The sequence below is a fragment of the Tachypleus tridentatus genome, chromosome 6 (genome assembly GCF_004210375.1).
Source record: "Tachypleus tridentatus isolate NWPU-2018 chromosome 6, ASM421037v1, whole genome shotgun sequence".
Classification (NCBI taxonomy): domain Eukaryota; kingdom Metazoa; phylum Arthropoda; class Merostomata; order Xiphosura; family Limulidae; genus Tachypleus; species Tachypleus tridentatus.
In genome coordinates this window covers 55,444,853-55,458,726 of record NC_134830.1, presented here as the reverse complement: position 1 = coordinate 55,458,726, position 13,874 = coordinate 55,444,853, and the positions used below count along the sequence as shown (strand labels likewise).

The 13,874-nt window shown below is 34.9% G+C and overlaps 1 protein-coding gene across 2 annotated transcripts in view; it reads right to left on the bottom strand.

Moving 5' to 3' along the window:
• LOC143252560 (corticotropin-releasing factor receptor 1-like) overlaps positions 1-13,874 on the bottom strand; it is a 56,800-nt gene that overhangs the window by 15,975 nt on the left and 26,951 nt on the right. For both annotated transcript variants that reach the window (XM_076504894.1, XM_076504895.1), the window contains exon 5: positions 10,092-10,195. In XM_076504894.1, the coding sequence (XP_076361009.1) occupies positions 10,092-10,195 (104 nt within the window). The remainder of the gene's footprint in view (positions 1-10,091; positions 10,196-13,874) is intronic.

The window sequence follows — 13,874 nt, the reverse complement described above, 5'->3', positions numbered from 1 at the left end:
AAACTGATAAAAAAATTAAATTCTGAGTACGTGTAGGAGCGAGTTGTTATCCACTACCATAGAGACAGGAAGATAGAAGCTGGTCAAATCTACTTTATGATAAAGCCTTTCAAGAGAAAAAAACATCCTGAGATAAAACTGGCATCAAGTTGCTGCTCAATGATTCCACTAACATTTCTCTAAATGACTGACAAAGTTTTAATTCTCTGCAAGGTGAACACCAAGAATAGAAAATGTGTCAAACAAAAGTTGGATGACAGCAGTTGTAATTTATCAAGAATGGATACTAAGTGGTTAACTTCAGGTGGTAAAAACTTGGAAATAACATCATATGTAGCGATAGACAGCTTGATTAAGGAAGAGTAGAGGGCATGTCTAATATAGCGCCTGTACCAGTGAACAAACAAGTTCTGGGATAAAACTAAGAAATAACATCATATGTAGTGATAGACAGCTTGATTAAGGAAGAGTAGAGCGCATGTCTAATACAGCGCCTGTACCAGTAAATAAACAAGTTCTGGGATAAAACTAAGAAATAACATCATATGTAGCGATAGACAGCTTGATTAAGGAAGAGTAGAGGGCATGTCTAATATAGCGCCTGTACCAGTGAACAAACAAGTTCTGGGATAAAACTAAGAAATAACATGATATTAGCACCAGTTCAACCATTTGAATTAAAGACTTTACTCATGTTGTACAAATAAACAATTATTTTACAAATGAAAATAAATAAATTGTGAACTTTTCAACTGCTAGAGAATGGAAGAATGGAAAGCCTCTAGAGTTAGAATAGGGTAGAACATGATATAGTGAAAAACTAAGGCAATTATAGAGCAGATGACAGAACATGATATAATAAAGAACTAAGGCAATTATAGAGCAGATGATAGAACATGATATAAAAAAGAACTAAGGTAATTATAGAGCAGATGACAGAACATGATATAATAAAGAACTAAGGCAATTATAGAGCAGATGATAGAACATTATAAAGTGAAGAACAAGGACATTTATAGAGCAGATGATAGAACAAGATAAAATGAAGAACAAGGAAAATTACAGAAAAATTTTGTGACCAGAGTTATGTTTACTAGTTGTTGCAATGAATGATCAAGGTAGATGATATCTCAGAAGACATCTGTAGTTAATTTATTTGATTTTGATACATGGGAGCCAAACGTTGGAAGAAATCCTGCGAATGTTAAATTTGAGTTGTGGAAATTAATACGTAGGCTAAAATTGTTTTTATGATATGCTAGTAAAATGTGCAGAATCTACAGCTTGGGAAAAGAAAAAAGCAATAATCTGTTTATTATTAAGCCCAAAGCTACACAAGGGGCTAGCTGTGCTTTGCCTACTATAGGTATTGTAACCCAGTTTCTAGTAACATAAGTCCGCAGATACACTACTCTCAACTGGAGAGCAGAGGGGTTAAAAGCTATAACAATATAAGATTTGTCGAAATAATATAACCTTAGTTTCAGTTGGAACTTTACACAAAAGATATCAGCGTAGTTTCTGTGCTTGAGCATAACTTGATCGTTAATAGTGTTTGTAGTAAAACCAGTACGTTTGTCTATAAGATAACATAATATTTAATTTATTTTAATTAGCTGCACAGCAAGTTACTTTCGTCAGAAATAAAATAAAAATCATTTGTAAATCACAAATTTTGTGTCTTTCATAGCGATTCACGTTATGAATGAAATATTAACTGACTACATTGTTGTTAATGCTATCAGAAACTTGTGTGTTTTTTTTCGAGCCCACCGAAGGGAATTGAACTCCTAAGTTTAGCGTTGTAAATCCGTAGACTTACCGCTGTACTAGCGGGGGGCAGAAACTTCTGATTTAAATTCTGACACTAGGAAATCGATAGTCAGTGAGGTCTATGTGATAAGATAGAGATCTTTTTAATAAGATGAGTTTGGTTTGTTTTGAATTTCGCGAAAAGCTAAACGAGAGCTATATGCGTTAGCCGTCCCTAATTTAGCAGTGTAAGACCAGATCCAAGGCAAACAGTCATCACCACCCACCGCTAACTCTTGAGCTATTCTTTTATCAACGAACAGTGGGATTGACCGTCACCTTACAGCACCCCTCACAACTGAATGTGTTTGGTGTGACGCAGATTCGAGCCCGCGACTCTTAGATTATGAATCGAGTTCCTTAACTAGCTGGCCATGTCTGTATTAGTATTCTAACTTTATTATACTTATTTATCTGTCTCTCTCTCTATTTCATCTAATTATTCACTATGCAATAGAAATAAACACTAGACATATTAGTGTAGTTTCAACCAAGAGTCATTTTTCTTTTACTGTAGCCAAGTAACAGGATGTCGGCTAAACTATCGATAGTGCTGCCATCTATAAGTAAACTAAGATATTATATGAGATACTACAACAATTTCAAACCTGAATGCTTTGTGGTTATATACATATATGTAACACACAACTTGGCATAATTCACATTCTATTATTTTATTCATGTGCTGTAAAATTGAATTTACATTAAATTTAGTTCGTAAGTCAAGAAGAATCATCACTAAATTACACAGAACATACGAATCATCACTAAATTACACAGAACATAAGAATGATCACTAAATTACACAGAACATAATTATCATCACTAAATTACACAAAACAAAATGTGATGTGTGGATTCAGGGACAAATTTTATTTACCACAGCTACTTACGTCATTGTTTATCTAAAGAAACCATTAGGAGGAAGTACAAGAAAGTGGTTGTTGTTGTTTTGAATTAAGCACAAAGCTACACAATGGGCTATCTGTGCTTTGCCCACCACGGGTATCGAAACCAGGTTTTTAGCGTTGTAAGTCCACAGACATACCGCTGAGCCACTGGGGGGCATATAAGAAAGTAATATACAGATTGGGATATTACTCGTAGTATTAAAAACATTGCTTAAGATTGTGAAAGGGTGACAGTGTATGAGAAAGTGACGGAAGCATGATAGAAGTCGAATGACGCTTTCGTTCAGAGTTCAGCCATGCAAAATGAAATCTGAGAGTGACTGGATGAATGGGACAAGAATTCTTTTGTCAGCATTCAATTATTTTTCTCATGCGTCGTTGAGGTGACATGCTTTCAACAATAAATATTTATTTTCAACGAAGTAGATAACTTTCTTCCATAAGAAGATGCTTATTGAATTTATTGCTTCATGCACCTTGCACTAAAGGTAGCATATATCATAAAATTTGCGAGTAATAAAGTAACGATCTGATGAACATGGTAACTAGGTGCTCGCGTTGCAAGGGATCACTCCAGCGTTCGCTTATTGTTAAAGTTGCGTCCTTTAGCGGCCAATAATGGCGAACAGGGTTATTTTTTTTAACAATCATGTTGAAACAGATTTAATATCTTTGACAATCTAACTTTGCATACTGAACTTTTCTCTTCACCTTCTTACCACTAATAAAAAGAACACTAATTCCAGTTTTTTTATTTATTAATTAATTTCTGGGCAACGATTTAAGTGCAGAAAATTTCTAAATTTTCTGGTAAACTTTATATTGACGCTAGAATGAAAAGTAGGAAAATCTAGTTAATCAAATTTTGTTGACCTATTGTATAGGTAAAAATGTTCAGGATAAAGTAAAACATTTAGCGTTCTTAAGTCTGAAAAACAGTTATCAACACGCATATGTTATGCATGAGAAACAAACTGCGTAAAAAGGGGGGAAAAATAGATTAGTTTTGTTTTACGTTCCTTTCTTACATTGGTTACAAAGTATCTGTTTTGTTTGATTACATTTATTTACCAAGAAAAAAACTTCAAAGCTAAGCCTTTCTAATAACTTATAAATATTTAATTCTTTGTCACAGTTTGTGTATAGTTTTTCACTTAAAATTATAACGATAACTATGGCATTGAAAGCATGAAAAAATGTTATCTTTCTTCAAATACTTGTGTAGAGGAAAATACATTGAGAAACTGTTGCTCAAAGAATAACCTACATCTTGTGCATTACATTAGAATAGCACATCTCTCATGTCTTGTGTTATTCGTTGATAGAATGGATACGTTGATAACGTATTTGTTTTGATCATTTTTTTTTTTCACTCAGTAATGTTTATTTTCACACTTTATTACAGAGAAGTTATTGTATTACTTTGTGTTAGTCCCCTAGTGGGACAACGATAAGCCTTCGGATTTACAACGTTAAAATTAGGGATTTAGTTCTAGTCGGTAGACACAGCAAGTAATTGGATGCAGCTCTGTTATAAAACACACTTTTTGTTATAATTATTCCAGACAATCGCCATTTGCTCATCTAGTAGTGTCATCTAGTATTCAAAACGTTAACCAATTTGCCTTAATCTTCAAATTTCTGTATTAATTTAAATAAAATAAATCAAAACAAGTTCTCTTTCCTTCCATTAACTTCTTTAACAAATGACGATCGACTCATAATCTGAGGGTCACGGGTTCGAATCCCCATCACACTAAATATGCTCACCCTTACAGCCGTGGGAGCGTTGTAACGGAATTTCACGATTTGTTTGTAAAAGAGTATCCTAAGAGTTGGCGGTAGGTGGTGATGTCTAACTGCCTTTCCTCTAGTTTTACACTGCTAAATTAGGGATAGTTAGCGCAGAGAGCCCTCTTGTTGCTTTGCGCGAAATTCAAAAACAAACAAACTTTACTTTCAGCTTCAATTATCATGGCGTTATATTATTGATAGTCACTTAGTGCCAATTTTTTTGTGTTTGACATTCTTGTCATGTGGTGGAGAGAAATCCAACCATAGTTTCTAATTACGTTCTAGAGTTTTCTTTAATGTCCCTACAATCGCATAGCGGTATGTCTGCAGACTCACAACGCTTGAATCCGGGTTTCAATACCTATGGTGGGCAGAGCACAGATAGCCTATATTGTAGCTTTGTGCTTAACTTCAAAACAGAAACAACAGTTTTCTTTAACAGGTACAACAGAAAAGTCCGAAATATGTTTTCCGATAACTAAAGCTAAGATAGCTGAGTAGCCTATACTGTACATGAGTGCTGAAGAAAACATGGAAGACCCGATCTTTATTCTGACTTATAAAAGCCCCATATCAGTTCCTCCCTCAACGACTCAGTGGTGACTCTGAGAAGTTGTAGTGATAAAAAGCGATTATGTTTCGATACCCCTTTTGGGCAGAGCACGTGGCTTTGAGTTTGACATATCTAACAAACTACTTTTTCAAGGACTTATTTAGCTTAATTATTATGATGAAAATAAAATTTTGGAAATAAAAAATGCATTTTCTTAAAGAAAATTTAAGACTAATGACCTTAGGCTAGTCCTGTTTGAAATACTAGCTGAAAGTGTCCTTTGAGGAAGCAAGAACTGCATGAGAACAATGTTCTCTTACCTCCTTTCTTTTGTCATTAAGTTCTTAATGACACATTAAGTACTAATTACATACCTGCCTCTGTGTAAGGTAGCTTGTTTTGTTTGTTTTTGAATTTCGCGCAAAGCTAAACGAGGGCTATCTGCTTTAGCCGTCCGTAATTTAGCAGTGTAAGAGGGAAGGCATCTAGTCGTCACCACTCACCGTCAACTCTTGGGCTACACTTTTACCAACGAATAGTGGGATTGACTCACATCATAACGCCCCCACAGCTGAAAGGGCGAGTATGTTTGGTGCGACGGGGATGCGAAACCGCGACCCTCGGATTACGAGTTGAACGCCTTCATCCACCTGGCTATGCCGGGCCAATGTAAGATAGCAATTAATTCATACACCTGTCTAAGTACTCATGTCTTTAAATGCAAAGCCAAAAGTCTATTTTAAGATTTTCTTATCACATTTTAAGCAAAAATCTTAACACACTCTCGCCCATGTACACCATCGGATAGTATTCAGTTATCATACAAAACATTACGATAACTAAACCAGTCAGCTCTGGGTGATGGGTGATAACACAGACGTGCATAATAATTACATAATTATGACAATATAATCATTATTAATATAATAATTAATGCCTATCGAACACTCGTGTTACTTAATTACTAAAAGTAATCGCCTCGTATAGACAGGTAGTTAGGGCGCTCGACTCGTAATCCGAGAGTCGCGCGTTTGAATCCTCGTCCCACCAAACATGTTCGCTCTTTCAGTCACGGGTCTTTATAATGTCATGATTGATCCTACTATTCATTGGTAAAAGCTTAATCCAAGATTTGATGGTGATGACTAACTATCTGCTATCCCTCTAGTCTTACATTGCTAAATTAGGGACAGCAAGTGTAGATAGCTCTCGTGTAGCTAGGAGCGAAAATTCAAATAAAACTAAAAACAATATAGAAACATGAGTAAATAACAAAATCATTCAAACTCGTACATAAACACTTTTATTATAACAGTAAAATATACTTGGAAGTATGGGAAAAGAAATAAATTATCAATCAACAACCTATACTTTGAATATTTTTCATAAGAAATGGTAAGTTCGATATGTACAATATAAAATAAATGTTCATTTCTATAAAAACACACATAGAAAAGCAACCAACGCGTTTTCCAAAAGGAACATTTGTTATTATACCAGGAGATAGTTGAGTTTTTAACGTGTAACTAAAGCTTGAAACACATAAGAAACAAAGCTCTAATTTCAGTATATCATTTTGGTCTTAAATTCCCAGCTGAGGCCCTCCAATTTTATTCAAACTTGGGCGGGTGAGCAATGAATTTTCTTGATTTAGACAAAGCGGTAAATTACACTGATATACAAATATATGTGCATCTTATCCCATTCCGAAAGTGCAGAGCAAACGAGCATTAGCATATGTGGAAAACACAAATTGGAGAAATCGGAAAAATACGAAACGAGTACAGATATCACACTGAGATAATTGTTGAATTTATAAAACCAAAAATTAAAAAAAGAGGGCGTTGACAATCGTAAAAAATGGCGCCAAAAATGTAAACTACGGAGTTATTGATTACTTTTCACTGATTAACAAATGATAAAACAAAGAGTAATATATTCATTCAAAGAAGTTTTTTATAACTCAGTAAAAGTCAGATGTATCGTGAACAAATGACTACCTAACGTGGGTGAGATTTGATTGTAACAGAAATGTAATATGGTTCAGAACATCTAACGCATAATTATACGTTTCGTTTCTCAGGAATTAATCGGAGGTCACTGAAACCAGAAAAGAAAATTTTTAACACAGAAGTTTGGTAACGGGCTAGAAATTTGTGTGTCTAATTCTAGTGTTGGATCAGATATACTGGAAGATGATGTGGCTTTGCTTGTTTTGTGTGCTTGTTTTATTATAGCAAAGCCACATCGGGCTATCTGTTGAGTCCACCGAGGAGAATCGAATCCCTAATTTTTAGCGTTTTAAATGTATAGACTTACCACTATACCAGTGAGGGACCTCAGGAGCTGGCGGCATTTATTGTTAACTAGGTGCATTACTACTGGAATAATTTCGGGAAATATTTTTTTCACAACATTTCGACCACTAAGTTATCTGGCCGTTGTCATGTGTTATATTTGTTTGTTTGAAGTTAAGCACAAAGCTACACAATGGGTAATCTGCGCTTTGCCTACCCAGCAGTAAGTCCGCTGACATCTGCTGTGCCACTGGCGATTCAGGTGTTATATGTCTTTTTTTTTATGCGTCACAGCCAGAAAGCTGTTTTTTTTTTAAAGGAATAACCAGGATTCGAACCGCCGAATGTATTATTCCGGATATGGACACTTTAAGCACTATCAGGAGAACCAGTTCTAGGATGTTTTGGAAGGCTCTCTATTTTTTATTTCTATTACTTTTGTAAAAATAATAATAATACATATAGAGACGATAATAATAAAAGTCCGAATAATCATGGCATTAGTTGGATTTTTTTCTAGTTCTTGGCTAGCTTTGCTCTCTATATATATATATATACACACACACACACACACACACACGACTTACAGTAGTGTCCCTTTCGGGGGCGTTGTAAACTAACTGGGTCATATAATAATACCTCTATTACAAAGAAATACATCAATAATAAATGTAAGCAAATGTAATCTGTTTATTCTTAACTTTGCTACAAATATGAGTTATTACTGTTGCAGTAAATATGTTAATCGTAGTTTATAAGTGTCAAAAAATTCGGTGAAGCGTTTCTTCCATGTACCGATTAACCAATCTCTTTTGATCGGTACCCTCAAAGTGTCTTTGAAGTTTGCTGTTATGGTAAAAGAAGGCGGGAAGGTCGTGGCCAATGCGACATTTGTCAGTTACTATTGTTGACTGCTGATCTATATTCTCAAGATGGCAGATATGGGTGTTCAAACTTTAATTAGAATAAAATTTCCATCTTCTTAGATCATCTTCAGGTTAACAAAGAGAATTTGTAACTGACCGTTGTCAGACACATGTCTTAGGGACGAGAGTATAAATGTGTATGGGATTATAGATGGCGTTGTAGTTACATGTTAAGTTATTAATTAGTATAAGTATAAAAAGGTGTTCCTTTATATTATTTCAATTTTGGTTTTAGTTGTTGTATGAGTAAGGTTTCATTGATTTTGCGTTTGATTACATTTGTTTTCCTGCTTAATATGTTGGTGTTTTCTGAGGTTATGTTGTGTTTGTTTGATTTGCAGTGTTCAAACATGTGTGACAATTTGTTGTTGTTGTTCTTCTTTGAATTTGGTTTCCATATTCCTACTTGTTTCTCAAATACTGAAACCGTGACAGTTGTTTCGTTGTATTTTATAAATAATGTTGGTGTCGTGTTTGTCAGTATAGTTTTTACCTAGTATGGATTTTAGTGTTGTACCTTGTTTCTGAATAAATTTGTTGTTTACTGGAATGTTGTATTGTTTTTTTTTCAAATGTTGGTTATTTTTCACGAAATCGGGTATATATGGTATTCAGCAGAGTAAGTGTTTGCAGTTTGTTGTATCTTGGTACTTATTGTTTGTTTGTTGTTGTTTGTGTTGTTGATCTAGGTGAGTGGGTGTGTAATTTTTTTCAACGGTGTTTGGAAGAAATTTCTTGATGTTGATGAAGTGTTGTTTTATTTTGTTGATTTCTTTGTTAATTTTATCAGGTGAACATAATTTTGTGGCTGTGCTCATTTGGTTTTTTAATATGTTGAGTTTTTGTTATGTTTCATGTGCTGAGTTCCATGGAATGTATAATCCACTTTGGATGACTTTTCTGTGGATTTCTGTTTTGAATTGTGTATCGATTCTTGTAATCTTGAGGTTAAGAAATGTTATTTGGTTAGTTTTCGTGTTGACAGGTGAACATAGTGTTGGGGTGTATAGATTTAATGTGGTTGAAAAAGTGTGTGTTTTGTAGATGTGAATCCAGCAATTGTATCATCAACATATCTGTACCAGTATAGTGGTGGGTGTAAGACTGAATTGACCTCTTGTGATTCAATCTGTGCCATAAAAATGTTGGCTGGAACTAGTGACACGGGATTACCCACACTTTGACCATTTATTTGTATGTTCAATGAACAAAACTACCTATTCTTGAGAATATATTTTTATTTCAAATGACTTTCTCGTCATCCCGAATGACTGCTGATCTCTGCGACCGGGAGGGGGCATTGATTAAGAGCAATACGGTGCAAATAACTGAACAGAATCAAGCCCAAACAAAAATAAAATTCAAGACGATGCATAAAGGTTATACAGGTTATAACGTGAAGTATAAAATTTGCCCTGAGGTTTGGAGGCGATTGCAGAGATAGGACCTCCATTGCAAAGGGGATACATCATATATCAGTCTTAATTTCCGTTCACCAGTCTCACATTATAGCTTGCACCCTGACTATTCTTTTAATTTATGTATTGACTTTAATTTAACTTGGTTTTGTTTTTGTTAGGACTCGTATTTGTTTATTTAAATGTCATATGTCATTTTGAATTTACTCTTTTTAGCACAGTCTTTCCTTTTGACTTTATTTTTACTTGACTGTTTAAAGTAATAATTTTACGTTTTCAGCTCAAACCTATTAAACACGAGTCTATTTGTTTGTAACTGTTACTCTAAGACTTTTGAATTCTTAGTCAATGCATTTTACAGAAGGTATAGTAAAACTTACTTGAAGTAGCTGAAAATAAACAATGTCACCATCAGGACCAACAGGGATATAATAGAACCAATAAAAAGTATGTGTCCCACAGCTGTCGGGTTCTTCGTGGTTCCCTGTTCAAGAAGAAGTAAATATAATTTTGTGCAAACAAAAGTTCACTACACGTTTCCATTCAGTTGTTAAAAGGAATTTTTGAGTTAAAGTAATGAAGAGTGTATGATATATAAATCACGTTGTATCTGCTACACTCAATAACGACGAGGCCTTACGGATAATACCAAAGTTCTTTATTCCATTTGGGATATGACAGACATTTTAATAGTTACGACGCTATTTGTATTAGCATATCTCCTGACAACAGTTGTTATGGATTTAACTGGATTAAGTTTGTGAAATGTAATCTTAATAAATGTTATTTACATCGCAACACATGAGAATTAGATTAGAGTTAACTCACCACTACACTCAGATTAGAGTTAACTCACCACTACACTCTTGCTCAAAAAGGTTGTTACATGTTCGAAAAATGTGATTTTTGGTCATTTATATCATTTTAAAACTAAATTCACTTTGTGTGTTGCTCTTAAACTTTTATATTTCATTTCTCTACTACTCTGCATTATCTGAGTTCATTTTGAGTTGGTTTTATCCCTCGAACATGGGCGTGTTTTGAGACTTGTCCCAAACACAGTGTCTAGGGTGAGGTAGAAAAGCCAGGGATTTTAGTGTTAATTTTGTACCATACCTGTTGGCGACGTGTTTTCAACAGTGTAAATATTTTATACATTATGTCAGGTCCTACTAACGTGGGTTTGAGAAATCAGATGGTTGCTTACGACAACGCTGGGTTGAAACAATTGCGATATTGCTAGACAACTTGGTGTATCGAGGCAGACAGTCAACAGAATTTTCAAAAGTAGAGCTGCAACCGGAAGTGTGAGTCCCGGCAGACCTACGGGCCATCCACGTGCCACTATAGCACGCGATGATCACCATATCCTCGCCATTGCTCGTCGAAACCGTACAATGTTCTCCAGGTCGATTGGTTCTGAGTAACGTGCACAATAACTGATTCGGATTTCACGCCAGACGGTTAATCGACGGTTGGTGCAAGCTGGATATAGAGCAAGACTGATGGTCAAGAAACCTAAACTGACAGCTGGACATCACAACAACAGGCTGCAGTGGGCTCAGCGATACCATAATCTGACGATCGCACACTGGAATCATGCAGTTTTTGCTGACGAATCCAGTTTTCTGCTTTACTCCACTGATGGACGGATACGAGTGCGCAGACATTCAAAAGAACAGCTGAATGATGAAAATGTTCAACCCAACGTCGTAGGAGGCAAAGGTTCAGTGCACATCTGGGATACATTTTGTTCAGCAGCTGTCAGCCAGTTGGCCATTCTGGATCAAAACGTCACTGGTGCTGTGTGTCAGGATATTCTAGATCGCCACTTACTGCCATTTGCACAGGGTATTTTCCAGGACAATTTCCTGCTGCAGAAGCAGGACAATGCACCAGCTCATAATGCTTTCAGTGTGAAAGAGTTCTTGCAACAACTTGGTGTATTGTTTCTTGAGCAACCACCTGTAAGCCCAGTTTCCAACCCGTTAGAGCATCTCTGGGATGAACTTGGCCGTGCAGTCAGAAATAGGAAGGATCCCCCTACAGCAGTTACGTCAAGCAGTGACTGAAGAGTGGAACAGAATTCCAAATCAAAGACCCGTAACGTTAGTTGAAAGTATTCCACGCCGTCCAGCGGACATTATTGCAGAACGTGGGAACTTCACACATTATTTAGTTAAATATTTTGATGTGAATGTAAATGTTGCACGTTTACTGAATGTTTCAGATTGATACTAAATATTTTCACAAAATGGCGGTCTTATTTGTTTTGACTTAAAAGTAGAGAAAACAAAGTCCATTTCTGGTGGTACAGATCTTACGTTCTACAGAAATGTCTATAAAAAAGACATAATTATGAAATATTACATGGATTTTCACATTATAAACATACTCACCAATAATTACCAAGGGAAAGACATTGCACACATTAAAACATAGGAAAAATGACAAATAAGGGATAACAAGTTCAAACTACCACATGTAACAACCTTTTTGAACAAGAGTGTAATTATTTAATAATTGTATTAATGGTTATAGCTGTGGATTAATTTTTTCGATATCCAAAAATGAAGATATGGCGAACGAGAAAGCTAATTTCCCAAGTTATAAAGATAAAAGTTTTCAAGACTTATACTTTACAACCGCCGTCATCATATCATTTCCAATGAAAGAATATAAACTGTTAGTTCGTTTAAAAACCATTACAAAGTAGTTCAGGAATAGTGTGATTATATTCAAGATTTTTTTTTCTTCTTGGAGTAAAGAATTTGGTTTGAATTTCGCGCAAAGCAACCAAGGACTATCTGCGATAGCAGTCCATAATTTACTAATGTAAGACTAGAGGGAAAGCAGCTAGTCATCACCACCCACCGCCAACTCTTGGGCTACTTTTTTACAACTGATAGTGATATTGACCGTCACATAATAACGCCCCCACAGCTGAAAACGCGAGCATGTTTGGAGTGACGGGGATTTGCACCCTCGACCCTCGGATTACGACTCGAGTTCCTTAACCAGTATAGATACAAGTGACACATGGTAATATGCGCTGAAAACATTCTTGAATACTTTGGTTACTACTAATCTCTAGTATACTAAGTGTGTTTCAGTTTTATTCTTCAATGCTGGTTAAAGAACAATATGCACTGAATACATTATTGAGTACCTTAGTTACTACTAATCTCTAGTAGAGTAAATGTGTTTCAGTTTTATTCTTCAATGCTGGTTAAAGAACAATATATGCTGAATATCTTAGTTACTACTAATCTCCACTAAACTAAGTGTGTTTTAACCAGTATTGCTCAATATTAGTTGAAAAATAATATGCGCTGAAAACATTCTTAAATACATTCGTTATTACTAATCTCCAGTAAGCAGTGTTTCAGTTTTATTGTTCGATATTGGTTGAAAAACAATTTGCGCTGAAAACATTTTCGAATACCTTGGTTACTGCTAATTTCTGGTATACTAAATGTGTTTCAATTTTATTGTTTAGTATCAGTTGAAAAACAATATTCGCTGAAAAAATTATTGAATACTTTGGTTACTATTAATTTCTGGTAAACTAAGTGTGTTTTAGTTTTATTGTTCAATGTTGGTTGAAAAACGATGTCAGCTGAAAACATTATTGAATACATTGGTTACTACTAGTCTTCAGTAAACTAACTGTGTTTTAGTTTTATTGTTCAATATTGGTTAAAAAACGATGTCAGTTGAAAACATTATTGAATACATTGGTTACTACTAGTCTTCAGTAAACTAACTGTGTTTCAGTTTTATTGTTCAATATTGGTTAAAAAAAAAATATGTGCCGAATACATTCTTTAATACCTTGGCTACTACTAATGTCCAGTAAACTAAATAAATGTGTTTCAATTTTATTTTTCTGTATTAGTTGAAACGTTATTTGTATCAGTATATTACAAGATGTGAATATCTAATACCTACATTATGTTAGACTTTCTAAGTTAAGTACTTGCTCGTCGATTTAGTGTGACCTAAATATTTTTAAAACCTTAACTAGGACAGAAAACAACGAAAGTTTTTTGTTACAAATTATTTGTAGGAGAAAAGTATCTCTCATTGTTGCTCCTTTTACTTCTTTGTGCTGTTTGAAATTAAAATAGGACTTTGGAGAAAATTCTCCTAAAATCGTATCC